This window comes from Canis lupus, chromosome Y (assembly GCF_048164855.1).
Source record: "Canis lupus baileyi chromosome Y, mCanLup2.hap1, whole genome shotgun sequence".
Lineage (NCBI taxonomy): Eukaryota > Metazoa > Chordata > Mammalia > Carnivora > Canidae > Canis > Canis lupus.
In genome coordinates, this window is record NC_132877.1 from 7,940,282 (window position 1) to 7,967,415 (window position 27,134).

At 41.4% G+C, this 27,134-nt stretch overlaps 1 protein-coding gene and 1 pseudogene across 1 annotated transcript; one reads left to right on the top strand and one right to left on the bottom strand.

Annotated features, from left to right (window-relative positions):
- Window positions 1–965: 965 nt before the first annotated feature.
- On the top strand, window positions 966–27,123 carry LOC140629059 (BCL-6 corepressor-like). The gene is made up of 10 exons (XM_072818455.1): window positions 966–1,065; window positions 3,441–3,689; window positions 4,154–4,396; window positions 5,245–5,543; window positions 5,939–6,190; window positions 7,287–7,453; window positions 19,436–19,581; window positions 24,958–25,035; window positions 25,240–25,393; window positions 26,716–27,123. The coding sequence occupies exons 1-10, from the start codon at window positions 1,056–1,058 to the stop codon at window positions 27,005–27,007; spliced, it is 1,890 nt and encodes a 629-aa protein (XP_072674556.1). The 5' UTR covers window positions 966–1,055; the 3' UTR covers window positions 27,008–27,123.
- LOC140629065 (ATP synthase subunit g, mitochondrial pseudogene) lies at window positions 19,964–20,262 on the bottom strand (annotated as a pseudogene).
- Window positions 27,124–27,134: the final 11 nt, after the last annotated feature.

Consider the following 27,134-nt stretch of genomic DNA (forward strand, 5'->3'; position numbering starts at 1 on the left):
CGCGGTCACACCGCACGATGGCGCCCCGAGTGGCACCTGACCGCCTAGGGGCCAGGCCCGGGCCTCCCCACCCTGGCCCACGTCCGCATGGGCGGACTTGGCGCTCCCCGGGCTGCCTAGGATCCTTGGCGGTGGCCGCCTCACGCCGACTCCCCGCCCGCTGCCGGATCCCTGCCTGAGTCCCTGGGGATTCAGGTCTGGGCATCGACTGCCTTCTGCCTGGGCGGACGCGTGCCCGGCCCTGCTGCTGGGACCTCGCCCTGAGTGATTGGTCTCGGCTGTTCACCGTGACCGGACGGCCAGCTGCTTCTGTGTGTTCCTGCCGACACGCTTCACCTCCCCAGACATACGCCCCTAACAACTACCCAAAAATTGTTTTCCCAGTTGTAATGACCTTGAACTTACTAATAATTTCTTACAGATGTCCATTTTTTTCCTGAAGGCCATCTCCAAAAAGTGAGGAAAACTTACAGTACCATGGTCTTGATTTTCTTTTTCGGTGTATTGTATAGTGACCCCAATTAAATTGGAAAATGAGTTAAGATTCTCTTCCAACTTGTAAGATTCGTTTATGGGAACACTCATTGATAAAGGCCCAGTCATGTTGATTCCCCTTTCTTTTAAATGCCATATTCAGGTGTCTGCCACCTATTTGCATGCAGAAGTCTAGCATCTGTTTATTCACAATGTCCAAGCTGTATAGATGGAAGGAATTGGAAGAAATCTGAGGCAAAATCAATGGAACATTGGCATGCCTCTCCTGTAGCGGTTCTTAATGTTAACAAGATCAACTTTTGCTCTGGTATTGCAGTTTACCTACAGAACATGTACTTTGGTAACACTGAAACTTATCAATACTCTACCATTTTATTAAACTCTAAGTAGGTATGATGGAACAGACATTACTTTGCTGCCATAGCAACATGTAAATATTGCTCTGGTGATGCTTTTGTGAGGTAGTGGTATGGAACTATGATGAATTATGGGATGCATATGCTGTGAGAGAGCCAGTGTTAAGCTATGAACACAGCCACTGTCATATATGCCTAGCTGGCATGTCCAATGGTACATGACTTCCTGCTTCTGAAGGGGTGAAAAGTAGGAACAAGGATGGCACAGCCTGATGCTTTGGAGTCATGCATCTTTCTTTCTCTTGTATCAACAAGGGTAATCCTTTGGGTAGTAGTTAAATTTACCTTATTTGACAAAGTCTAAGTTGAGATGTACTGTAGTTACTGTAGTGTGCCATGGAGCCCCTGTGCCCTGGAGGTGATAGCCCATCTGTCTTAGGCAGTTTGGGGCGGTGTTTATCGTGACAATGATGAAGGTGGTGATGATGATATTTAATATCTTGGGATGACTTCAGTTATTGAATAACTGAATCCTTGCCACAAAAGGTGATACTGAAAACTTCTCAATTATCGTTCATTTTTTCTTATAATGGCTCAGGGGGGCAGTTTTGGGGAAGGTGTGGGTGGACCTATCTTGGTAAAAGATTGTCTTGCAAAAAATGGAAAGAATGCAGCTACACCTGTTTATGGGAGAGTGATTTCAGTGTATCCCAAGTCTTCAATGGAAGGTTCCTGATTATACACCAGGATGAGGAACTATAGTCATCAGATTGAGGGGTCCCTGGATACAAGACAGGAGAGGACTATCTGGGATATCAAGGACAGGAATGTCATTCCTAGCTGAGCACCCATGGCAAGCACCTGTATGTCATGCTTCCTGTCTTGGTGGGTGAAGGGGTGCCCTCCATACCCAGGCTGATTTACTAGGTCAGAGTAGATGTTGACTATTATAGCAAAAAACACAGGCATGTTACATATAAACTAATTTCTTCTGCTAGGATGATGGAGTGATGGTGAAAACTTCATGAGAAAACCATTTGGAGAAAGGTGCCTCTTTAGGAATAGTCAAGACTCTCAGAGATCAGGTGGCCACAACTAGACCTGGAGTTAAAATGTTAAATGTGAGGCACCTGGATGGCTCAGTTGGTAAAGCATCTGCCTTCAGCTCAAGTTGTGATCCAAGGATCCTGGGAATGAGTGGGCTCCACATCAGCTTCAGCAGGGAGCCTTCTCTCTCTGTCTCTCTCTGTCTCTGTCTCTCTCTGTCTCTGTCTCTCTCTCCCTCCCTCCCTCCCTCCCTCTCTCTCTCTCTCTCTGGTATATTTTCTTATTGGAGTTTGATTTGCCAACATATAGTATAACACCTAGTGCTCATCCCATCAAGTGCCCCCCTCAGTGCCGTCACCCAGTCACCCTGCTTCTCCTTCTCCTGTTCCCCCTGCTCCCCATGCTCATGCTCCCTCTCTGTCAGATAAATAAAATCTTTTTTAAAAAAATGTAAGATGTGGAGGTGGAATTTGAAATACTAGGTGTTGAGAGATTCTTAACATGACCCTAAGGTATGTAGCAAGGGGGATAGAGTGATGTTCTGTGTTGCTTAAACAGTCATGCTGTTTTGCATGTGAAAGGCATTATATCAGCTAGCTAATTCTGCCTTCAACCACCTGGTTTGAGCCAGATGTGAAAAGAGACATGGATAATGAAGGGAATAGAACTTTGTTTTTAGAGTGTCCTGAGACAGTTACATGTAAAGGAAGGGGTAAGAAGAAATTAGTGTTCTTGTGGATATTCATGATGTCATTGAACTCTACTAGAGTCTAAAGGCCTTCCTCTGGGACAGAAAATGGGACCACCCCTTCAGTAATGTGAGAAAACAGGACAGAGAAAGATTTGCAGTAATCAGATTGAGTTCTGTAAAGTTGCCTTTGAATTTCTTCACATGCTAAAAAAATCTTTCCTTTGACTTTGCTTAAAAGCTCTTCTTCTCAGTACTCCTAGACTACTCAGGTCTCCTTCCTTCCTCTCCTTGTCTTGCCAGTTTAAGCAGCAGCTTAGGCTCTAGGTCCAGAGCTCTGCAGCCCTTCAAGAGAGACCATTGCTTCTGTCCATGAAGGACCTTACTTTCTTCTGGCACTATTTTTCTGTCCCAGTTTACTCATTATCTGTCCTCGCAACCCAAGTGAATTATTGATGTTTTCATTTGGAGAGATGGCATGTCAGAGATACGTCTTTATTACATTGGCTTTCCATTTACTGAAAGAGATAGTGTTCCTGCCCCATAATGTCTCTTCTCATCTCCTTTCTTGGTTCTCTCATGACTCCAACTATAAAAATGATAAAGTCACAATTGTATGTGGTATATGAGGTAGGGTATGTATGTTTCAGCCAGTTCCAGTCTTGCTTGCTGCTTTAATAGCTACTTGTCTTCACCTGGGTTTCCTCGGGGATTTCTATTTCTGGGGATTCTATACTTCCAATGTGAAATCTGTAGTCTGTAAAGTAGGGTCTATTGGCAGCAGATTATTGTGGGTATGGGAGTTTTGTTTTCTCATGACCTTTGGGCCTTCATTGTCTTTTCTCCAAACCCAGGTGAAGATAGTGCTATAAAGAAATACAGTCTGTTTAAGGCCCCAGAAGACAAAAATCTTCCTGTGAAGAAGTACTGCATGGATAGGTGGCCCATGAACAAGCCACCTGCTATGGATATATTACATGGCCCTACCCTCCAGCTGGACAGAAAACATAAACTATCAGGTAACAGCACTGACACTGAGACCATTGTTGAAGAAACTCCAGAGGACCCTCTGCAGAAAGCCAAACAAAGACGGACTTCCAAAGGTAAGCTTTGGCTTTGGCTGTGTGCTCAGTGGCCTCTGCGTGTAGCTGAAGTGGATCATCATGAGCCTTGCTGTTGTCCCTGCGTATGGGCTGGGCACCCAGAGGAAGTCCTGCTGCAAAGTAGTGGACATCCTCATTTCCATCCTGGAGAACCACTCATACCTCTCCCCAAGCCAGATGTAGGAGGTCAAGGCAGAACATAGTCAAAGATGAATAGGTCCTCTCCCAAGACTTGGTGACATATATTAAATGGAGGTGGTGACCACAGCCATCCGCTCTACCACATTCATCAGTGATGTGCAGGACAGTTTGCCCTCCTCCAAAGGAGAAGGCTTTTTGATTAATTTGTGGTTATTTCTCCATTACATGAGTGATCTGAGAGTAAATGACAATTCCTCTTAGCCACCTAGAAGACCTACATGGTAATGACCTGACCAGACTGAAAGTGTGTATTGAATTAACAGGGCTCCATCCTAAGAAACAACAGCAGCTGCTGTACTTTAGAAAACTATGGGAGCAACAGGTGTCAGCAGAAGAGAACAAACCAGGCCAGAAGAGTGGGAAGGAAATGGCTCAAGAGGTTCAACCTGATGTCACTGCCCAGGAGAATAGCTACTCCAAAGAGAAACCTCACAGGGAAGGGGCAGAGGCCAAAACTAACAGAAGCCTGTCAGAAGAGTCCTTCAAATCCAGTGACCATGAGCAAGGTATGCACAGTGCCTGCCTCACAGCTAGAGGATTAGTCACCTACTGTGTTTGAAAGAGTACCCATGAGGACTTAACTAAAGTTGACTAAGATGAAACAGGCAGAGAGTTTTCTCCTAACACTGATTCAGGTCCACATTTTCTTCCACGATGTACAGTGCAGAGCACAGTTGAGAGGGAAGAAGCCTCTCTTTCTACGAAGCTGCCCACCCATTTGCTGGGTAGGAAGGGAAGTCTGAGTGACCCTGGATGCTTGCCAGCACTCTCATTCCAGCCTCAGAGTGAGGTCTCATTGCTAGGTCTGAGCATGCAGATTGGCCATCCATGTGAAAGTCCTGCTCCTAAGCCCAGTGAGTTTGGGTAGGAAAACAGCAAGGGTTAGCCTTTGCTTCCTTGTCCCTGCCATTTGAAGAAAGTTTCAAGTGGGAATTTTCTAGGTTAGGTAATTGTTTGAATGTGGGATAGTTAAAACACTTAGGCTTTGAAATATGATGGGTATATCTTTAAAAATTTGAAGTTGGGGGATCTCGGGGTGGCTCAGCGGTTTAGCGCCTGCCTTTGGCCCAGGGCGCGATCCTGGAGTCCCGGGATTGAGTCCCGCATCGGGCTCTGGGCATGGAGCCTGCTTCTTCCTCTGCCTATGTCTCTGCCTCTCTCTCTCTCTCTCTCTCTGTCATGAATAAATGAATAAAATCTTTAAAGAAAAACAAACAAAACAAAACAAAAAACTGGAAGTTGCTTTAGTGATCAGTCCCAATGATGGGTTTTGTTTCTGTACTGGCTGCAGGTGTACTTCATTCTTCTCATACTCCCTTTCTTTTGCATACCCCCGCCCCCCCCCCCCAATTAGGCTTTCCTATATTCTCTACTTCTCTGCCTGTGAAGAGCCTTTTATCCACCACTATAAGCACCCTACCAGCATCAAGGCTGCATTCCAAACTGCAGAAAATTAAAGAAAGTCAGAAGACACATGTGCTCTGCACAGATGAAAAGGATCACCTAGCTGCCTCTGTACTGCAGAAATACACCAGGAACAGTGAGAAACCACCTGGGAAGAGATTATGTAAAACCAAGCATTTGATCTCTCATGAATCCAGGCAGGACTTGGTAGTGCCAGCAGACAACTCTGTGGGCTATGATGATGGCAAGGTATTTCCTCACACTTGTTGGCTACTACCTAGACAGTCCCCTTCAAATCAGGCTTGTACAGGCTCATGACACATTCCCTCCTTGCTAGTCCATTTGCGGACTGCTTTTCAAGAACAATACTTTCCTTTTCCCGGCCTCCTCCATCAAAAGTTACTTTCCTGTCCTAGGAGGCATGTCTCCTCTTTGTTGGGGAAGTGTCAAACTGGTAAAAATGAAACCTCTTCTCACAACTCCTCTCCAGAAGCCTCCAAAATCACAACCCCTCATGCCTGCTGCCTTCCCCCAAATAAAAGGAAAAGCCACATTCTTCCACAATGATTTCTGACATACATAGGAGGAGAAAAGGCAGATATGAAAGATAGCCTTCAAAGTGTGTGCTGCTTGCTTTTTAATAGGTGACCATTGGAAGAGTAAAAAAGCAGGAGAGGCCTCATTCCAAGTATTATGTGCCACCAGGCAACTGGGATGAGAAGCCCATCTGTAGTTTGCAACAAATACTGCCAGCTTCCCAGTCTTCACAGTTGCTACATTCAAAGTCCCCTCCAGAGACTACCCAGTCACAGCCTATGCTGCCAGAAGCACAGAGACCTATGGTCAGGAATGCTGGTGAGACACTCTTGCAGCGGGCTGCCCAGCGTGGCTATGAGGTTGGTATCCTTGTTGGTGTCTAGAATTAGAAGATACTGACACCCCTCCCTGAGGCTGGTGATGAGGTATACTGGCTGGGGCTGTACAAGGAGGGGCAAGGAACTCAGCACAGCCCCTTCTCCATCAGGAGCCCAGCTGGGAGTTCCAGCAGGATATTTGCATTAGCACCCCTTTGTGCTCCTTTGCCTTGGTAGTTTATTCATTAGTGCGAAAAGAAAGGCCTCTGAGGTGTTTAGCCCATGTTCAGGTTTGTAGGCTAGGTTGTCATCTTCCAGTCTTGCTCTCATATTTCTGATATAAAACCTGACATGATATAAGGCTTGATGACTGTGGGAATTTTATTTTATTTTAAGTTTTTAAAGATTTTATTGATTTATTCATGAGAGACATACAGAGAGAGAGAGGCAGAGACACAGACATAGGGAGAGACAAGTTCCCTTCAGGAAACCCAATTCAGGACTCCATCGCAGGACCCTGGGACCACGCCCTGAGCTAAAGGCAGACACTCAACTACTGAACCACTCAGGTGTCCCAACTGTGGTAATTTAATGATCCCTTTTGGATTCTGATTAGCAAGGGAGAGAGAAGTTATTGGCTCTGTCTTGGATTGTTTGTGCGGGGGTACACATGTGGGAGAGCAGGTAAGGTGCTGAGGCAGACACTGCAGGGGTGGGCAAATCCTCCTCTCTGTTTTCTGTTTTGGAGATTTCTGAATTGTCTGAAAAGTCTCTGGAAGGGTTTTATAGTTAACTCAGTTACTTGAATATGAGATCCAGGGACAGCAGTTGGTTTCCCAGGAGCTGCGAGGAGCACTACTACAAAGCCAGGGTAGATACTACATGTGATATTGAGTACTTCTGATATGCCAACTGTTCTCTTATTACTAACTGTTTGTCAGGAAATAGATATGCTTCTAGCAAACATGTGGTTATGCTCCCTCAGTAACATGTATACACCACCTACCCAAGCTGCAGGAGGTTGTTAGGCCTGAGGGTCACTGTCTTTGAAAGTAGGTAGTGCCAAGCTACAGAGAAGTCATTATGAGGTTCATTCTGCATTAACTTCTGCCAGCATTCCCCCTTCTCTTCTACACAGGAATTGGTGTTGTACTGCCTGGAAAACAACATATGTGATGTGAATCATCAAGACAATGCGGGCTACTGTGCTCTGCATGAAGCTTGTGCAGGAGGATGGCTCCACATTGCTCAGCACCTTCTTGAATATGGTGCTGATGTCAACCGTAGTGCCCATGATGGAACCAGGTTAGTGGACCTTGAATGTGTTGTTGGGGCATAGGCAGTCATTCTCAGGTATGTAAGAGATACTCAAACCAAAGATGAGTGAAAACATTGATGGCAAGGTCCTGTAAAACTGCAAAATTCTGGAGACATACTTAAAACTTTCTAAGTTTATGATACAAGAAAAAACTTTACAGAGTCAAAAGCACCATGAATTGTACTTACCTAGACAGCACTGTACTGGCAAAATCTGTCCGATAGAACATAACTACCTTGAAACCATTCTGTAGTCTATTGCAACTTCCAAGAATGCTTTAGTAGTTAATCTTGTTCAATTTCCACTCTTAGCACAGTAACAGATATCTGACCTTCAGGAGTAACCCAGCTCTGTATCAGGCAGCTGTGTATGTGTTTTTGGAGCTTTATCAGTCAACTTCTAAGCACTATGATGGGCACAGAAGGATTCTATTACACAGATACTGTGCTCATTGCTGCTTCTCTTCATGGAGGTACACAGAGAGAGGAGGGTAGCCATTGCTATAGGCTCCTCTTCCTCTAACTAAAGTGCTTTGTAATAGATGTAAAGAGCCCCTGTTAACTTTGTCTTTTACTCTTTTGCAAATTAAGCATTTAACAACTAGGATATTCAAAAGCAACCACATATGCAAGTGTATTTATTTATTTATTATATTTATATTTATTTTATTTTTTTATAAGTGTATTTAGAATGTCACTATAGACCCCAAGGAAAAGGTACCAGCCAGAATAGACATTAAAGGACTTCATTATACTGCATGTTCCTCCCTGGCAATGTAGATGCTACAATTAAAACAACAAACAGCAACAAAAAAACTGCAGCAAAGAACCAACTCCTGGTTCTGTTGATCTGTTCCACAGTTCTTCTGGTCTCGATTTCGTTGAGTTCTGCTCGAATTTTAATTAACTCTCTTCTTCTGCTGGGCATGGGGTCCATCTGCTGTTTTTTCTCTAGCTCCTTTATGTGTAAGGTTAGCTTTTGTATTTGAGTTCTTTCCAGTTTTTGAATGGATGCTTGTATTGCGATGTATTTCCGCCTTAGGACTGCTTTTGCTGCATCCCAAAGATTTTGAACGGTTGTATCTTCATTCTCATTAGTTTCCATGAATCTTTTTAATTCTTCCTTAATTTCCTGGCTGACCCTTTCATCTTTAGCCTTAACCTCCACGTGTTTGAGGTCCTTCCAAACTTCTTGTTGTGATTTAGTTCTAATTTCAAGGCATTATGGTCTGAGAATATGCAGGGGACGATCCCAATCTTTTGGTATCCATTCAGACCGATTTGTGACCCAGTATGTGGTCTATTCTGGAGAAAGTTCCATGTGCACTTGAGAAGAATGTGTATTCAGTTGAGTTTGGATGTAAAGTTCTGTAGATATCTGTGAAATCCATCTGGTCCAGTGTATCATTTAAAGCTCTCGTTTCTTTGGAGATGTTGTGCTTAGAAGACCTATGGAGTATAGAAAGATCTAGATTGAAGTCACCAAGTAGAAGTGTATTATTATCTAAGTATTTCTTCACTTTGGTTATTAATTGGTTTAAATATTTGGCAGCTCCCACATTCCGGGCATATATATTGAGGATTGTTAAGTCCACTTGTTGGATAGATCCTTTAAGTATGAGATAGTGTCCCTCTTCATCTCTCACTACAGTCTTCGGGGTAAATTTTAGTTTATCTGATATAAAGATGGATACCCCTGCTTTCTTCTGAGGACCATTTGAATGGTAAATGGTTCTCCAACGTTTTATTTTCAGGTTGTAGGTGTCCTTCTATCTAAAATGAGTCTCTTGTAGACAGCAAATAGATGGGTCCTGCTTTTTTATCCAGTCTGAAACCCTGGGCCTTTTGATGGGGTCATTAAGCCCGTTCACGTTCAGAGTTACTATTGACAGATATGAGTTTAGTGTCATCATGATATCTATTCAGTCCTTGTTTTTGCAGATTGTTCCACTGAACTTCTTCTCAAAGGGGAATTTGAAGAGTCCCCTTAAAATTTCTTGCAGAGCTGGTTTGGAGGTCACAAATTCTTTCAGATCCTGCCTGTCTTGGAAGCTCTTTATCTCTCCTTCCATTTTGACTGAGAGCCTTGCTGGATAAAGTATTCTTGGTTGCATGTTCTTCTCATTTAAGACCCTGAATATATCCTGCCAGCCCTTTCTGGCCTGCCAGGTCTCTGTGGAGAGGTCTGCTGTTACCCTAATACTCCTCCCCAGGGATTTCTTGTCTCTTGCCTTTAAGGATCTTCTCTTTTTCTTTGGAATTTGCAATCTTCACTATTAAATGTCGAGGTGTTGGATGGTTTTTATTGATTTTAGGGAGGGATCTCTCTATTTCCTGGATCTGAATGCCTGTTTCCCTTCCCAGATTAGGAAAGTTTTCAGCTATGATTTGTTCAAATACATATTCTGGCCCTCTGGCCCTTTTGGCGCCCTCAGGAACCCCAATTAAATGTAGGTTTTTCTTCCTCAGGCTGTCGTTTATTTCCTTTAATCTATATTCATGGTCTTTAATTGTCTCTTTTTTCCTCAGTTTCCCTCTTTGCCATCAACTTGTCTTCTATGTCATTCACTTGTTCTTCCACCTTGTTAACCCTTGTCTTTAGGACTTCTAGTTTGGATTGCATCTCATTCAATTGATTTTTAATTTCTGCCTGATTGGATCTAAATTCTGCAATCATGAAGTCTCTTGAGTCCTTTATGCTTTTTTCTAGAGCCACCAGTAGCTGTATAATAGTGCTTGTGAATTGGCTTTCTGACATAGAATTGTAATCCAGATTTTGTAACTCTGTGGGAGAGAGTACTGTTTCTGATTCTTTCTTTTGAGGTGAGGTTTTCTTCTAGTCATTTTGCTCAGTGCAGAGTGGCCAAAAACAAGTTGTATTGGGAAAAGGAGAAAAAGAGAGGAGAGAAAGAAGGAAAGAAAAGAGAAAAAGAAAAAAGGAAGAAAAAAAGAAAAAGAGAAAAAGAAAGAAAGGGGAAAAAAAGGAAGCAATCAGAAATAAAAAACAAACAAACAAACACAGGGAGTATCTTCTGATTCTGTATACCTTAAGTCCCTTGACTTCCCCTGGAACTTGTCCGTCTAGCTGGTCTTCCGGGGAGGGGCCTGTTGTGATGAATTTCAGGTGTTGGCACTTGGGGGAGCTGCTCTGCCCCCTGCCTGGTTCAGGGCTCAGTGGGGGTGGTTTACCCCGTGAGGCCTCAGGAGGAACAACCACAGTGGCTGCGGCAGCTCTGGAGCCCTGGAGTCAGCTCCCGCAGGAACTACAGAGCTCTCCGTCTGCAGGGTCTGGAGGCTCCGGGTCGGGGCCGCTGATCTGCTCAGCTTGGGGCAGGAGCGTCCTTGCTGTCCTGGACCCTCCCGGCCTCTGCCTGTCCCGGGGAGGCCGGATCCTAGGCTGTGTCCCGGCGCCCTGCCTCTGGGCCTGCGCTGTTGGATTCGCGCTCCCGGCTGCGCAGCCGCCTCTCTGTGGAGCCGCCGCCCGAGCCCCTCTGAGCTGCTCCTGCCCCGCAGCCCCCTCCGCGGAGCCGCCCCCGAGCCCCTCTGAGCTGCTCCTGCCCAGCAGCCCCCTCCGCGGATCTGCCGCCCGAGCCCCTCCGAGCTGCTCCCGTCCCGCAGCCCCCTCCGCGGAGCCGCCGCCCAAGACCCTCCGAGTTGCTCCCACCCCGCAGCCCCCTCCGCGGAGCTGCCGCCCGAGCCCCTCCGAGCTGCTCCGGGTCCCGCCGTGCGCGCTGCAGCCCTTAGGGAGCTCAGCGCACTCTCCCGGGGCGCAGGTGTCTGTTAGTGTCCGAGGGAGCCCAGGGCATCCCCGCCCTCCTGGGGTCCTGCTCCAACTCCCTGCGAGCCCCTTTCCCCCCGGGAAGGTTGGTGCAGCTCCTGCTTCTCCGGGACGGGGCTCTCCTGTCCTGGGGACACTCGCCCCGGCCTTAGCCCAGCTCCTCGCCGGGCCCCTCCCCCTCTGATGCCTTTTGTTTCTTTATTTCTTTTACCCGGTCTTCCTACCTCAATAGAAGCACAAACTCTTCTCACTGTAGCGTTTCAGCTGTTCTCTCTTTAAATCTCAGGCCAAATTCATAGGTTTTCAGGATGATTTGAAGGTTATCTAGGTAATTTGGTGGGGCAGGTGATTTGGAAATCCTACTCTTCCCCCATCTTGACCCTCCTCCCTGTCTTCGTGTTCATTTATTTTTTCTTCTCCTTGATCAAGTTTGATGGCAAACCTTTCTAGTGAATTTTTCAGTTACTGTATTGTTCATGTCCGTGCTTCTGCTTATTTCCTTTTTTATAGTTTCTCTTTGTGGATGTGTTCCCATTTTACATAGGCATCATTCTTGATTTTATTCTGTTGTCTGCCTTCTCTTTTAGCTGATTGTTCACCTTTCGGATGGTTATTTTGAATTCTTGCCAGGTATTTCTTAAGCCTTTTCTTGAGGGCCACTTATTCTCTTGAGTGAGCCAAGTTTTCTTGAGTGTATGTGTTCTTTGTGATCTTTTATTGTCACTTCATTTGGCATTTGGGGTAAAAAGCTATCTTTCTCAGTCTTTTCAGACTGGCTTCATACAGGGAAAGACCTTCAGCAGTCAGTTTAAACAGCATGTGAGGCCCTCTTGGGCTTTCCTGAGAGTAAGTGTTCTCTTGAGTTATACATGTAGTTTCCAGTGAAAGATGCTTCTGTTATTAAGACCCAATAAACTTTTAGTGTCCTCTGACTGTGGTACAGCAGGCTCTCTGGTCTCTATCCCTTGGTCATTTTCTTGTCAGTTCCAACGCAAAGGCTCTGATATGAATTGTGTCGATCTAAAAGTCATATGTTTCTTCTTTGCCAATTTGAATGCCTTTAATGTCTTTTTGTTGTCTGATTGCTGAGGCTAGGACTTCCAGTACTATGTTGAACAGCAGTGGTGAGAGTGGACATCCCTGTCTTGTTCCTGATCTTAGGGGAAAGGCTCCCAGTGCTTCCCCATTGAGAATGATATTTGCTGTGGGCTTTTCGTAGATGGCTTTTAAGATGTCGAGGAATGTTCCCTCTATCCCTACACTCTGAAGAGTTTTGATCAGGAATGGATGCTGTATTTTGTCAAATGCTTTCTCTGCATCCAATGAGAGGATCCTATGGTTCTTGGTTTTTCTCTTGCTGATATGATGAATCACATTGATTGTTTTACGGGTGTTGAACCAGCCTTGTGTCCCAGGAATAAATCCTACTTGGTCATGGTGAATAATTTTCTTAATGTACTGTTGGATCCTATTGGCCAGTATCTTGTTGAGAATTTTTGCATCCATGTTCATCAGGGATATTGGTCTGTAATTCTCCTTTTTGGTGGGGTCTTTGTCTGGTTTTGGAATTAAGGTGATGCTGGCCTCATAGAACGAATTTGGAAGTACTCCATCTCTTTCTATCTTTCCAAACAGCTTTAGGAGAATAGGTATGGTTTCTCCTTTAAACGTTTGATAAAATTCCCCTGGGAAGCCATCTGGCCCTGGACTCTTGTGTCTTGGGAGGTTTTTGATGACTGCTTCAATTTCCTCCCTGGTTATTGGCCTGTTCAGGTTTTCTATTTCTTCCTGTTCCAGTTTTGGTAGTTTGTGGCTTTCCAGGAATGCGTCCATTTCTTCTAGATGCCTCTTCGCCGATGACATGATACTCTACATAGAAAACCCAAAAGTCTCCACCCCAAGATTGCTAGAACTCATACAGCAATTCGGTAGCGTGGCCAGATACAAAATCAATGCCCAGAAGTCAGTGGCATTTCTATACACTAACAATGAGACTGAAGAAAGAGAAATTAAGGACTCAATCCCATTGACAATTGCACCCAAAAGCCTAAGATACCTAGGAATAAACCGAACCAAAGATATAAAGGATCTATACCCTCAAAACTATAGAACACTTCTGAAAGAAATTGAGGAAGACACAAAGAGATGGAAAAATATTCCATGCTCATGGATTGGCAGAATTAATATTGTGAAAATGTCAATGTTACCCAGGGCAATATACACGTTTAATGCAATCCCTATCAAAATACCATGGACTTTCTTCAGAGAGTTAGAACAAATTATTTTAAGATTTGTGTGGAATCAAAAAGACCCCGAATAGCCAGGGGAATTTTAAAAAAGAAAACCATATCTGGGGGCATCATAATGCCAGATTTCAGGTTGTACTACAAAGCTGTGGTCATCAAGACAGTGTGGTACTGGCACAAAAACAGACACATAGATCAATGGAACAGAATAGAGAATCCAGAAGTGGACCCTGAACTTTATGGGCAACTAATATTCGATAAAGAAGGAAAGACTATCCGTTGGAAGAAAGACAGTCTCTTCAATAAATGGTGCTTGGAAAATTGGACATCCACATGCAGAAGAATGAAACTAGACCACTCTCTTTCACCATACACAAAGATAAACTCAAAATGGATGAAAGATCTAAATGGGAGACAAGATTCCATCAAAATCCTAGAGAAGAACACAGGCAACACCCTTTTTGAATTCGGCCATAGTAACTTCTTGCAAGATACATCCACGAAGGCAAAAGAAACAAAAGCAAAAATGAACTATTGGGACTTCATCAAGATAAGAAGCTTTTGCACAGCAAAGGATATAGTCAACAAAACGAAAAGACAACCTACAGAATGGGAGAAGATATTTGCAAATGACATATCAGATAAAGGGCTAGTTTCCAAGATCTATAAAGAACTTATTAAACTCAACACCAAAGAAACAAACAATCCAATCATGAAATGGGCAAAAGACATGAACAGAAATCTCACAGAGGAAGACATAGACATGGCCAACATGCATATGAGAAAATGCTCTGCATTACTTGCCATCAGGGAAATACAAATCAAAACCACAATGAGATACCACCTTACACCAGTGAGAATGGGGAAAATTAACAAGGCAGGAAACAACAAATGTTGGAGGGGATGCGGAGAAAAGGGAACCCTCTTACACTGTTGGTGGGAATGTGAACTGGTGCAGCCACTCTGGAAAACTGTGTGGAGGTTCCTCAAACAGTTAAAAATATACCTGCCCTACGACCCAGCAATTGCACTGTTGGGGATTTACCCCAAAGATACAAATGCAATGAAACGCCGGGACACCTGCACCCCAATGTTTCTAGCAGCAATGGCCACGATAGCCAAACTGTGGAAGGAGCCTCGGTGTCCAACGAAAGATGAATGGATAAAGAAGATGTGGTTTATGTATACAATGGAATATTACTCAGCCATTAGAAATGACAAATACCCACCATTTGCTTCAACGTGGATGGAACTGGAGGGTATTATGCTGAGTGAATAAGTCAGTCGGAGAAGGACAAACATTATATGTTCTCATTCATTTGGGGAATATAAATAATAGTGAAAGGGAATAGAAGGGAAGGGAGAAGAAATGTGTGGGAAATATCAGAAAGGGAGACAGAACATAAAGACTGCTAACTCTGGGAAACGAACTAGGGGTGGTAGAAGGGGAGGAGGGCGGGGGGTGGGAGTGAATGGGTGACGGGCACTGGGGGTTATTCTGTATGTTAGTAAATTGAACACCAATAAAAAATAAATTAAAAAAAATAAATAAAAATTAAAATAAAAAAAATAAATAAATAAAAGTCATATGTTGAAGTCTTTTGTCCTAATGTGACTGTATATGGAGATGAGGCCATTAGGAGGTAATTTATGTTAAATGAGGTCATAAAAGGTATGGTTCTAACCCTAAAGGACTGTGGCCTTATTAAAAAAAGAAAAAACAGTGGTCATCTTCCAATTCTGATGAAGAGTGTCATCACCAGAAAAGATCATCCAGAATCCTTACAGATAATATCTAAGTTTCCAGAACTATAAGAAATACAGTTTAAGTGTCTCAGTCTGCTTTATTCAGTTAAGGTAGTCCAAAAAGCTAATAGCACCCAAAATTGGCACATTCACTTCAGTGTTCTGAATCTGCCACTGCAAAGTTAGAGCGGTTGACACACATTCCACACTTATCTTTCTTCATCTAGGGAGAAGCTGGGATTTTTATTCCCTGATTATCCTTGCATTATGCTGAGTGGGGATGTAAATTCAACACATTTTCTTACCTGCTTCATTTCTGCTCTTATAATGTTGAGTCAGTGTCTCCATGGGGCAATGAGAGCCTGGGGTTTCCAATTCTTCCATCTTGTTGAAGTCACTCAACTGTGTGGTTTTAATACAGTCTTTATCAAAATCTCAGCAATTATGGATAAGTAGAAAAATTCATCCTAAAATTCATAGGAAATCTCAAGGGGCCTCAAGTAACCAAATAACCAGAAGTATCTGATAAATAGCAAATCTTTTGTCTTGATTTTTCCTGATTCCAAAATTTACCATAAATTTTACTTACCACATAAGTACCACATTTACACACATAAATTTTGGATATGTAAATTTTGGATAATTTACCACAATGTAAAATTTTACATACTGCTTTGCTTACTTTACCATAAGTAAAGCAAATCAGTATGTTACTAGAATAATGGCATATGCATTGAACAATGTAATGCAATAGATAGCCCTGAAATAAACCATGGAATATGTCTTCTACACATATTCTCAGACCATTCATGGGCACATATGGACAAGTGTAAGGAAAACAGCATATACACATACAAAAGAAGGATCTTGGACTCTTACCTTAAGCCACTACATAAAAAATTTGACTTAGGTTGAGTTAAATACCTAAATGTGAGACCTGAAACTATGAAACTAGAAGAAAACATAGGTTTCTTCTATGCTGCATGGCATTTGATTTGTTATAGATTTCTTGGATATCACATCAAAAGCACAGACAGTAAAAGCAAAAACAGATAAAAGGGACTACCTTAGTTTCTGTTCGTCAAAGGACAAAGTCAACAATTGTGACAAGAATGAGGGAATTTACTTGCAAATTGTATATCTAATGTGCAATTAACAGAACAGATAGGAAACTCCTACAACTCAATAACAAAAACAAAACCCAGTTTTAAAATGTGCAAAGAACTTAAGGAGACACTCTGCAAAAACAGATATGTTGGCCAAAAATGGCCAACAAATACCTGAAAAGATGCTCAAAGTCACGAATTAGTAGGGAAGTGCAAATCACAACTGTAGTATCACTTCTTGAGGTCAGTATTAAAAGCAATGCATAAACCACCAAGTGTTGACAACAGTGTGAAGAAGTTAGAACCTTATGTACTATTGGTGAGAATGTGAAATGGAGTAGCTATCATGGAAAATAGTAGGGCTGTTCCTCAAAAAATTAAAAATAGAAATACCATGTAACTCTGCAGTCCTACTTCTGGATGTGTGTGAATCCAAAACAATATTAGGGAGATGTCTGCATCCCCCTGTTCATTTCAGCATTGTGCCCAATAGCCAGAAAATGGAAAAAAAAAACTCAATGCCTGTTGATGGATGAAAGGAAAAGCGAAATATGGTATACTAATTCTTTAAAAGGAAAGAAATTCTGACACATGATACAACATGGAATAACCTTAAAAATGTGCTCAGTGAAATTGTATAGGAAAGTAGAATAATGGCTGCAACTGTTGATGGGAGGAGTAATGAAGTTATGGGAATACAGTTTCTGTTTGCAAGATGAAATAAGATCTGTGCATAGATTGCAGAACATTGTGAACGTACTGGATTTCACTGGACTGAACATGTACAAAGGTTTTACATGATTTATTTTATGTTGTGTCTATTTGCATCTTAAAAAATAATTTTAAAGTTTTTTTTTAATTTCATGCATTTGGCGTTCTTCATTCTCATTTTGTTTTTCCTGTCGTTCCAAACCAATATTGTAAATTGTTGTGGTTATAGCCTTTAACTCTTTAGCTTTAACGAGAAAAGAACTCTACAGGTAGTGAAACTTGTAAGATTAATTCTGGCTTCTAAATTGGTGTGTGTGTGTGTGTGTGTGTGTATTTTCACAGAACAATTGGGTATGCTTCGGTGTTAGGCTTTGCCTAGTTTCTGATTTTCTAATACTATTGTTATTGTTAAGTTAGAAAGTACTGCACGTACAGAAGGCCACTGTTGGTTTCATGTAGGACCTGCTGTCATAACCCACATCCTCAGAGCTGGCCCCCATCCTATCCTTGACCATGTTTTATCAGTCAGAGGCCCAGGTCTGAGGAACCCGGGAAGTGTTTCTGGGATTCTGTAGAGAGAACTACTATGAGGCAATGTCAGGCCTTGCCTCACATTTCTGAAATTAGCAAAAACTGAGATGTATTTGGTCTGTCACATTTCCAAAACAACATTCATTCAGGATGAGACTGCAGACAACATTCCACCACTGAGTAGATGTGAGTGGGAAGATTTTGTACCTTCGTGAGAACTCACCACAGTGAGTCTCAGTTCAGGCTAACTTTAGAGAACTGTCTCTTCTCTTTCCATAATTTCCAGACCTTCAGGGTCAGAGGGGTTAGTCATTAATCTCTATGAAGGGTCTGGGTCTAGCTTCCTCAAAAGAGTTTACACTAATCACTGATGTTTGTGACCTGGTTCTTTAATAAGTGGGTAGGCATTTGTTATTTTTTAAATTTTCCATTTAAATTTTGGGTAGTTAACATACAGTGTTATATTAGTGTTTCAGGTGTACAATAGCATAATTCATTCCTTCCATAGGTCATCTGAGGCTCCTCACAAGTACACTGTTCAGTCCCCATCACCTATTTCACCCATCCCTCCACCCACCTTCCCACACCCACCTCCCACACCATGAGCGTGTTCTTTCAGGTCAAGAGTCTGTTTCTTGAATTCTCTCTCTCTCTCTCTCTTTTTCCTTTGCTCATTTGTTTCTTAAATTACACATATGAGTGGTCATATGGTGTTTGCCTTATCTGACTGACTTGATTGTCTTAGCATTATACTCTCTGGCTCCACCCATGTCATTGCAAATGGTAAGATTTCATCCTTTTTGGTGGCTAAGATAGATACTATTGTATCTTATAGAGTGTGCATGTATCTCTTCAAATGTGTATTTTTGTGTTCTTTGGGTAGATAACCTTGTAGTAGAATCACTGGGTCATAGGGTGATTCTTTTTAACTTGTTGAGGCACATCCATACTGTTTTCCAATGTTGCCACACTGATTTCCATTCCCACCAACAGTGTAAGGGGATTAGCTTTTCCTCTGTATCCTCACCAATGTCTGTTGTTGCTTGTGGTGTTAATTTTAGCCACTCTGACAGGTGTGAGGTGATACCTCACTGGAGTTTTGATTTGCATTCCCATGATGGTGACTGATTTTGAGCATCTTGGCATGTGTTGTTGGCCATCTGCATGTGTTCTATGGATAATAAATGTCTCTTCATGTCTTCTGCCCATTTTTTAACTGGATTATTTGTTTCTTAGGTATTGAGTTTGGTAATTTGTTATTTATTTTTGTATACTAGCCCTTTATCTGATATGTCATTTGCAAATATCTTCTCCCATTCTGCAGATTGTCTTTTAGTTTGTTGATCATTTCCTTTGCTGTGCAGAAGCTTTCTAGTTTGTTGAAGTCCAGTAGTTCATTTTTGCTTTTGTTTCCCTAAAAAATGAAGTAAGTCTCTGTAAAAACTGAATACCAACTGTTTGTTGTATTGGTTTCATTTTCATTATAGTGGGATTTTCCCCCCTCTGTGAGTACCTTTATGCAGTCTGTCACTGCTTGATGTCCTTGAATGTTTTCACTTTTGTCTTGAATTACAATAGATTTGCATTTGAGAAATAGTTTGGAAATGATGCCTTCAAAAGCCATATAATGGACCTGATAGAAATACGAGTATTTATCACTTCTAATCTTGGTGTCATCATATCTGTTTCATGATCTGCAGAATGACTTGACAGTACATATATCTTGGTGAAATATCACATACTCTAGGAAGCTTATGCATGATACACACTCACCCTCTTTTGCTTGTTATTAAAGGAAACAATGTTAGAAACACATGTACACACTTTAATCCACCTGTATGTCTCTTCCTAGGCCACTCCATGATGCAGTTGAGAATGATCACTTGGAAATTGTCCGCTTGCTCCTCTCCTATGGTGCTGACCCCACTTTGGCTACATACTCAGGTAGAACCATCATGAAAATGACTCACAGTGAACTTATGAAAATGTTTCTGGCAGGTAGGTCACTTCAAAAACAGGAATGGCAAAGTTTAAGAAATGTTCTTTATTAAAACTCGAATGGTAGCTGATTTGCATTTTAGTAGGTAGAAATTAAAAAGCTTTAGATTTTAGGACAGCAGTAAGGTTGCCTTTGTGTGGTGTAAGACAGTATTCTACTTAAGCTAATTAGTTTGGTGATAGGCTATTCCTTCTACACTTGCTCTGGCCTACTTGTACTAACGTTTAAAAATATTTCCTAAATATATACATGTTCTACATGTGCATTTTTAACTTAGGTATTTTTTGATACATTATTTTATTCAAATTCCAGTCTGATCACACAGGGTCTAAGAACACTCAAATAATAAGCCACATAGAAAGAGATGTTAAAGATCGGTCTTCAAACATCATAGCCAATGATGCTACGCTTGCCTGTGACTGCACCAACATAAAACCACATCCACACCTTGGTGGCCAGCAGAGCTTCCTTAACCGTGTGCTGTTTAAAGCTACCAGTTTGAGCACTCTTGAACAATTTTGTTCAAGCTCTGAATGGCTGTAGGGATCTCAGCAAGGGTTGGAGGAACCAGCTCAACAGGCATAGTGCCAAAATGTGGCCAGTCAAGGCTTCCAGTAAGTCACAGCAGCATTCACCAGCACCAGAGCCTTCTCTGCAAGGCTACTGATGACCTGGGCCATGGTTCCAGGATGGAAGTAGGTAGGTATTTTTACGTTTCAAGTCTGGGAGATAACAAAGATTCAAACATCCCAGTCTTGAAATTTATGGGTTTTTAGCACAAAAGCTGTTGTTTAAGGCACAGTCATTAGAGGATCCCTAAAACACAGCACAAGTTTTTCATGAATGCAGGGAGTTAAATTTCTTATAGTTAAATATAGTTTATATTTAACTTATATTTATATTTAACTTATATTTATATTTAACTTATAGTTAAATATAGTTAAATTTCTTCTCATTCACTAACTGTCAAACAATGCCACTGACTCAGATGGTAATAAACCCTTATTTATCTTATGCTAGTCTTATGGTGGAAAAAAAAACATTTAGTGTCAAAGGAGAGGGAAATGCAGCACTCCTTTATTTTTGCATCTGGAAGGTAAGTAATTCTTTACTTGCAATCTGGCATTTTTGAGGTGCTAAAGTGTTAGAGGTGGCCCATATCTAGCAAATAGCAGTGATTAGGTATGTAGATTCTTACCAGATTCAGCCAAACTATTCTTTTAGTTTGAGAAGTTTTTTTAAATTTTTAAATTAAAAAAATTTTTTATTGGAGTTCAATTTTCCAACATATAGCATAATACCCAGTGCTCATCCTGCCAAGTGACCCCCTCAGTGCCCATTATCCAGTCACAACAACCCCCACCCACCTCCCCTTTCACTACCCCTCATTCATTTCCCAGAGTTAGGTGTCTCTAATGTTTTGTCACCCTCACTGATATTTTCACTCATTTTTTTCTCTTTCCCTTTATTCCCTTTCACTAATTTTTATATTCCCCAAATGAATGAGACCATATAAAGTTTGCCCTTTTCCTTTTTTTTTTTCCAGAGGGAAATGTCTAGCTTTTATTTATTTATTATTTTTTTAAATAATACATTTTTTATTGGTGTTCAATTTGCCGACATACAGAACAACACCCAGTGGTCATCCCGTCAAGTGCCCCCCTCAGTGCCCATCACCCATTCACCCCCACACCCTGCCCTCCTCTCCTTCCACCACCCCTAGTTCATTTCCCAGAGTTAGGAATCTTCATGTTCTGTCTCCCTTTCTGATATTTCCTACCCATTTCTTCTCCCTTCCCTTCTATTCCCTTTCACTATTATTTATATTCCCCAAATGAATGAGAACATATAATGTTTGTCCTTCTCCGATTGACTTATTTCACTCAGCATAATACCCCCCATTTCCATCCACGTTGAAGCAAATGGTGGTTGTCGTTTCTAATGGCTGAGTAATATTCCATTGTATACATAAACCACATCTTCTTTATCCATTCATCTTTCGATGGACACTGAGGCTCCTTCCATAGTTTGGTTGTTGTGGACATTGCTGCTAGAAACATCAGGGTGCAGGTGTCCCCGTGTTTCATTGCATCTGTATCTTTGGGGTAAATCCCCAACAGTGCAATTGCTGGGTCATAGGGCAGGTCTATTTTTCACTCCTTGAGGAACCTCCACACAGTTTTCCAGAGTGGCTGCACCGGTTCACATTCCCACCAACAGTGCAAGAGGGTTCCCTTTTCTCTGCATCCTCACCAACATTTGTGGTTTCCTGCCTTGTTAATTTTCCCCATTCTCACTGGAAGAAATTGAGGAAGACACAAAGAGATGGAAAAATATTCCATGCTCATGGATTAGAAGAATTAATACTGTAAAAATGTCAATGTTACTCAGGGGAATTTACACGTTTAATGCAATCCTAATCAAAATACCATGGACTTTCTTCAGATAGTTAGAACAAATTATTTTAAGATTTGTGTGGAATCAGAAAAGACCCCGAATAGCCAGAGGAATTTTAAAAAAGAAAACCATAGCTGGGGTCATCACAATGCCAGATTTCAGGTTGTACTACAAAGCTGTTGTCACCAAAACAGTGTGCTGGCACTGTTTTTAACTCTTTGATCGAGAGTTGTAACGACGTGCAGCAAGAGAATTCTCTCAGATATGGAGGAAATGACACGCTAGCCTCTTCCGAATTCATAGGAGAATGCCCCCAACTCTGTTTGCATTATTTTCTATCAGCAAGTCTTACTTTGTTATTTTAAAATTCATTTTAATTGTGGTTACAAACATGTAACTTTAAATTTTCTTATACATTAATTTTTTTTGGAACAATTCCCTTATTTATTTGAGAGAGGCTCATAGAACATGAGCCGGTGGAGGGAGGAGTGGGGGGACAGGCAGAGGCAGAGGCAGAGGCAGAGGGAGAAGCAGATTCACCTTTGAGCAGGGAGCCCAATGAGGGGCTCTGTCCCAGGACCCTGGGATCATGACCTGAGACGAAGGCAGATGTTTCACCCACTGAGCCACCCAAGCCACCCCTATCTTACACATTCTGAAGTGTAGCACTCTGTAGTGTTACATATATTGATACTATGTAACATCTGTAGAACATCTTCATTTTGTAAAACACCCATTAAACACTAATTTCGCTTCCCCTCCCCTCTAGACTCTGGTAAGCAATATTCTATTTTGTTTTTCTGTGATTTTGACTAGTTTAAATACTTTACAATATTTGTCCTTTTGTCATTGGCTTTCACTATGCATAATGCCTTCAAAATTCATCCATGTTGTAATGTGTGTCAGAATCTCTCTCTCTCCCTCTTTTTTTCCCTCTTTTTATTTTTTTACAAAAATAAAGATTTTTTTCCATTTTGAACAAAGATAAAAGCAGAATGCTTTGTTTTAAAATAAAAACTATTGAGTTCTCTGTACCAAATTCTACTTTTAGTACATAAATCCACACCTAAATGATTCATATATAAATCAAATCCAGGAACTCTTTTTTAAAAATATACTGAATGATACTGCATTGTATGTATATACCACATTGTTTATCCATTCATGTGAAGATGGGTATTTGAGCTGCTTCTACCTCTTAGGTATTGTGAGTAATGCTGTAATGAATATGCAATTAGCTGTGATACTGCTTTCAATTCTCTGAGATATATTTTCAGAACTGGAATTGCTGGTTCCTAGGGTAGCTCTGTTTTCACCTTTCTGCACCAGCTTGTATGCCCACCAACAGTGTAAGAGGGTTCCCCTTTGTTTGTCTGCATCCTCTCCAACATCCGTTGTTTCCTGTTCTTTTCTTGTAGCCATCCTAATGGATAGAATGTGATATGTCATTGTTCATTTCCCTAACGATGAATAATGTTGACTATCTTTCTGTGTGCTTATTAATAATCATTCCTATGCCTTTGGAGAGTTGTCTATTCAAGTCCTTCATGTTTTAATTGCAGGTTGTTTTTGCCTGCCTCCTTCCCTCTCTCCCTCCCTCCCTCCCTCCCTTTCACCTTCTCTCACTCCCTTCCTTCCTTCCTTCCCTTTCTTTTTTATTGCAAAAATTTCTTATATATTTTGACTATTAACCCCTCCTGATATACATGATTTACAGATATTTTCTCCCATTCTGCAGGCTGTCTTTTCACTCTGTAATGTTTACTTTGATACAGAAGTTAGGTTTAATGCCACATTTAGCTGCTTTTTATTGTGTACCCTGTGTTTTCAGTGTCATATCCAAGAAATTATTGCATTTCAATATTGTGAGTCTTTTCCCCTACATTTTTACAGTTTTAGGTCTCATGTTTAGGTCTTTAATATATTTGGAGTCATTTTGTGCATATGGTGTAAGGTAAGGATCCAGCCTCATTCTTGTCTTATGTATATCCAATATTCCCAGCACCATTTGTTGAGGAGATGGTCCTAAGCACTCTTGTCAAGATTTTTTCACAGTTTTTTATTGGCTCTCTGTTCTTTCCCATTAGCCTATATGCCTGTCTTTAAGCCAATACAATACTGTCTTGATTCCTGTTGTTTATAGTATGGTTTGAAATCAGGAACTGTGAAGCCACCATGTTTGTTCTCTTTGAAGATTATTTTGGCTATTTGGCATCGACTGAGATTCCATATGAGTTGTAAAATACGTTTTTCTATTTTTGAAAAAAAAAAACAATGTCGAGGGATCCCTGGGTGGCACAGTGGTTTGGCGCCTGCCTTTGGCCCAGAGCGCGATCCTGGAGACCCGGGATCGAATCCCACGTCGGGCTCTCGGTGCATGGAGCCTGCTTCTCCCTCTGCCTATGTCTCTGCCTCCCTCTCTCTGTGACTATCATAAATAAATAAAAATTAAAAAAAAAAAACAATGTCGGGGTTTTGATAGAGATTGCATTCAAGCTGTAGTTTGCTTTGGGTATGCAAATTTTAAATATTAAGTTTTATAATCCATTTGCATGGGATATGGATATCTTTCCATTTATCTGTATTTTCTTAGATATTTTTAAGCAACATTTTACAGTTTTATGTATACAAGTGTTTTACCTCCTTAATTTTATTCCTAACTACTTACTCTTTTTTGATGCAATTGTGCTATTGTTTTTATTTTCTTGTAGGATTGTTAGTGGAAAAGCAACCAGTTTCTGTGTTCTGACTATGTGTCTTGCAACTTTGCTTAAATTGTTTTTTTTTTTTTAAGATTTTATTTATTAATGAGAGGCACAGAGAGAGAAGCAGGGACATAGCTGAGGGAGAAGTAGGCTCCCTGTGGGGAGCCCAAAATGGGACTGGATCCCAGGACCCTGGGATCATGACCTGAGCCACACAGATGTCTGAAATCATTTAAGTTTTTAAAAATCTTGTTACTTTTGTTCCCTCTCCAGATTATTTAAGTGACCTCCGGGGTCACAGTGATGAAGAGTTTATTGCCCCTTGGGAGTTCTATGGAAGCTCTGTGTGTGGTAAGCAGTATGATTTTTTTTCAGCTTACTGGGAAACGAATGTATTACATCACATTTCTCACTGCGTGGGTGAAGGATAGCTGGATGGTGGGTGCTATAAGCAGAGATTAGGAAATGTTCTCTGCTTCTTTAGAATCATTTAATTAATAAGACCTAAAATCTTGATGGAGTAGACCAATTCCTTTTCTCTTTTCTTTCCATTAGAACCAGATAAGAAAGCTGGACATAATGTTTTGGCAAACCATCCAGGACCAGAGGACCAGGATGATGAAGATAAGGTTAAGAACAGTGATGTGTTTGAATTTTCAGACAGCCCCCTCTTACCATGGTATAACATCCAAGTGTCTGTCTGTCAGAGGTAAGCATTTATATCATATGATTGAAAAGTGTTGAGTGTTGGGTTAGCTGGGCCTGAAAACTCTTTTAAGCCGTGGAGTGTGGGTGATTGCATTTTAAGTGTCCATGAATCTCACTTAATGATCCTGTCCTGAAAAGATTAGTTATTCCTGGTGGGGTCAGATGGATCGCGCAATATAAACTGTCCCGATGAGAATACTACCAAGGCTAATAAGACCCCAGAGTCCAAAGCATTAAAGTTGTCATTCACTGGAATCCACAGAAGAGTTGGTCCCTCGGATACCTCAGTACTACATACTAGAGGCTTGGCAACATGCCCTATATGTACCTTCTCAGGCACACAAAGTGTAGTGCACTATGTTGTTAATCTCCCTTTCCTAATTCATGGTTCCTGGAATCTTTGTATATAAGATTTGCTTAAATCCAGTCTTGCTCTCATTGTGGAGCCAGCAAGCCCTGGTAACCAGTCTCTCAGGATAATCCATATCAACAGACCTGTGCTCTGCTGTGTGTTGAGTACGCAAAGGAGATTGGTGTATATTTTCATCCTTGGTTTCTCAAGTTATAAATATGTCTGCCATTATAAACCATGAATTTTATTAGAGATAGAAAACACGTATATGTACATGTGTGTATGTGTACAGACATATATATCTACATATGTATCTGCGTATATATACACGTATACATATGTATATGTGTGTGTGCATGTATGCATATCGCAGGATATATGTAAATAATGTGACAATTTGCAAAAACATCAGCCCCAAAAGACGTGAGTGGTGGGGCTGGAGATACGTGCAAGGGACGAAACCCGAGGTAGCCTTCTATATTTAGAATGCCCTATTGTGGCAGAAGAGAGAAGAGATCAAAAAGATGTTTGTAATCAGTCCACTTTGGTTGGGACACAAACTTCTCTTGGTGACTATAATGGGACACATTGTGAGTTATTAACTAGAATTGTGGTCAGAGCTGAGTGAGTAGGACTTTGCCTATTTTTATCAGCAGTGAGAACGTGAAGTGGCATGTTGATGAGTCTTGTTATGATGTTCCTCCTTTATAAAAAACTTTCGGTCTTCTCCAGATGAGAAACCAGATGAGTCCATATTTACTTCCACTACAAGAAAATGCTTTTGCTCACGTAGAAAGAAGACTGTTGTTCCCTGTGTGATCGTGGGGAGAAATGGTATGGGTGGAGGTAGAAGTGGAAGAAACTGATGCTTGTTACAGCTATACACTGGTTTACTGGGGATGCTAATTAATTACCAGAAGCAACTTATATTTTTCCAGAAAATTTGAACCCCTTTCCTCTTTATTTTGTAGGGCGCGAAAATGGCTTTTACTTTCAGATGTCCTTAAAAAATTGGAAATGTCACCCTGCATATTTCGCTGCAATTTTCCAAATATAGAAATCATCACAATTTCAGAGGCAGAATTTTACAGGCAGGTTTCTGCAAGTTTCTTATACTCTTGCTCCAAAGAACTGGATGCCTTCAATCCTGAAAGCAGGGAACTATTAGATTTGGTTGAATTCACAAATGAACTTCAGACTCTGCTCGGCTCCTCCATGAAATTGTTAAATCCTAGTGATGTGGCCTTGGAAAAGGACCACTGATGAGCAGCAGTATAGTCCCACTGTGTACAGTGTGTTGTTGGGTCAATTCCATGCATATTTGTTCAAAATATAACTGTTTCTTTAAAAAAATAAAAGGACATTATTCCTTATGAAAATATCTCTGCTT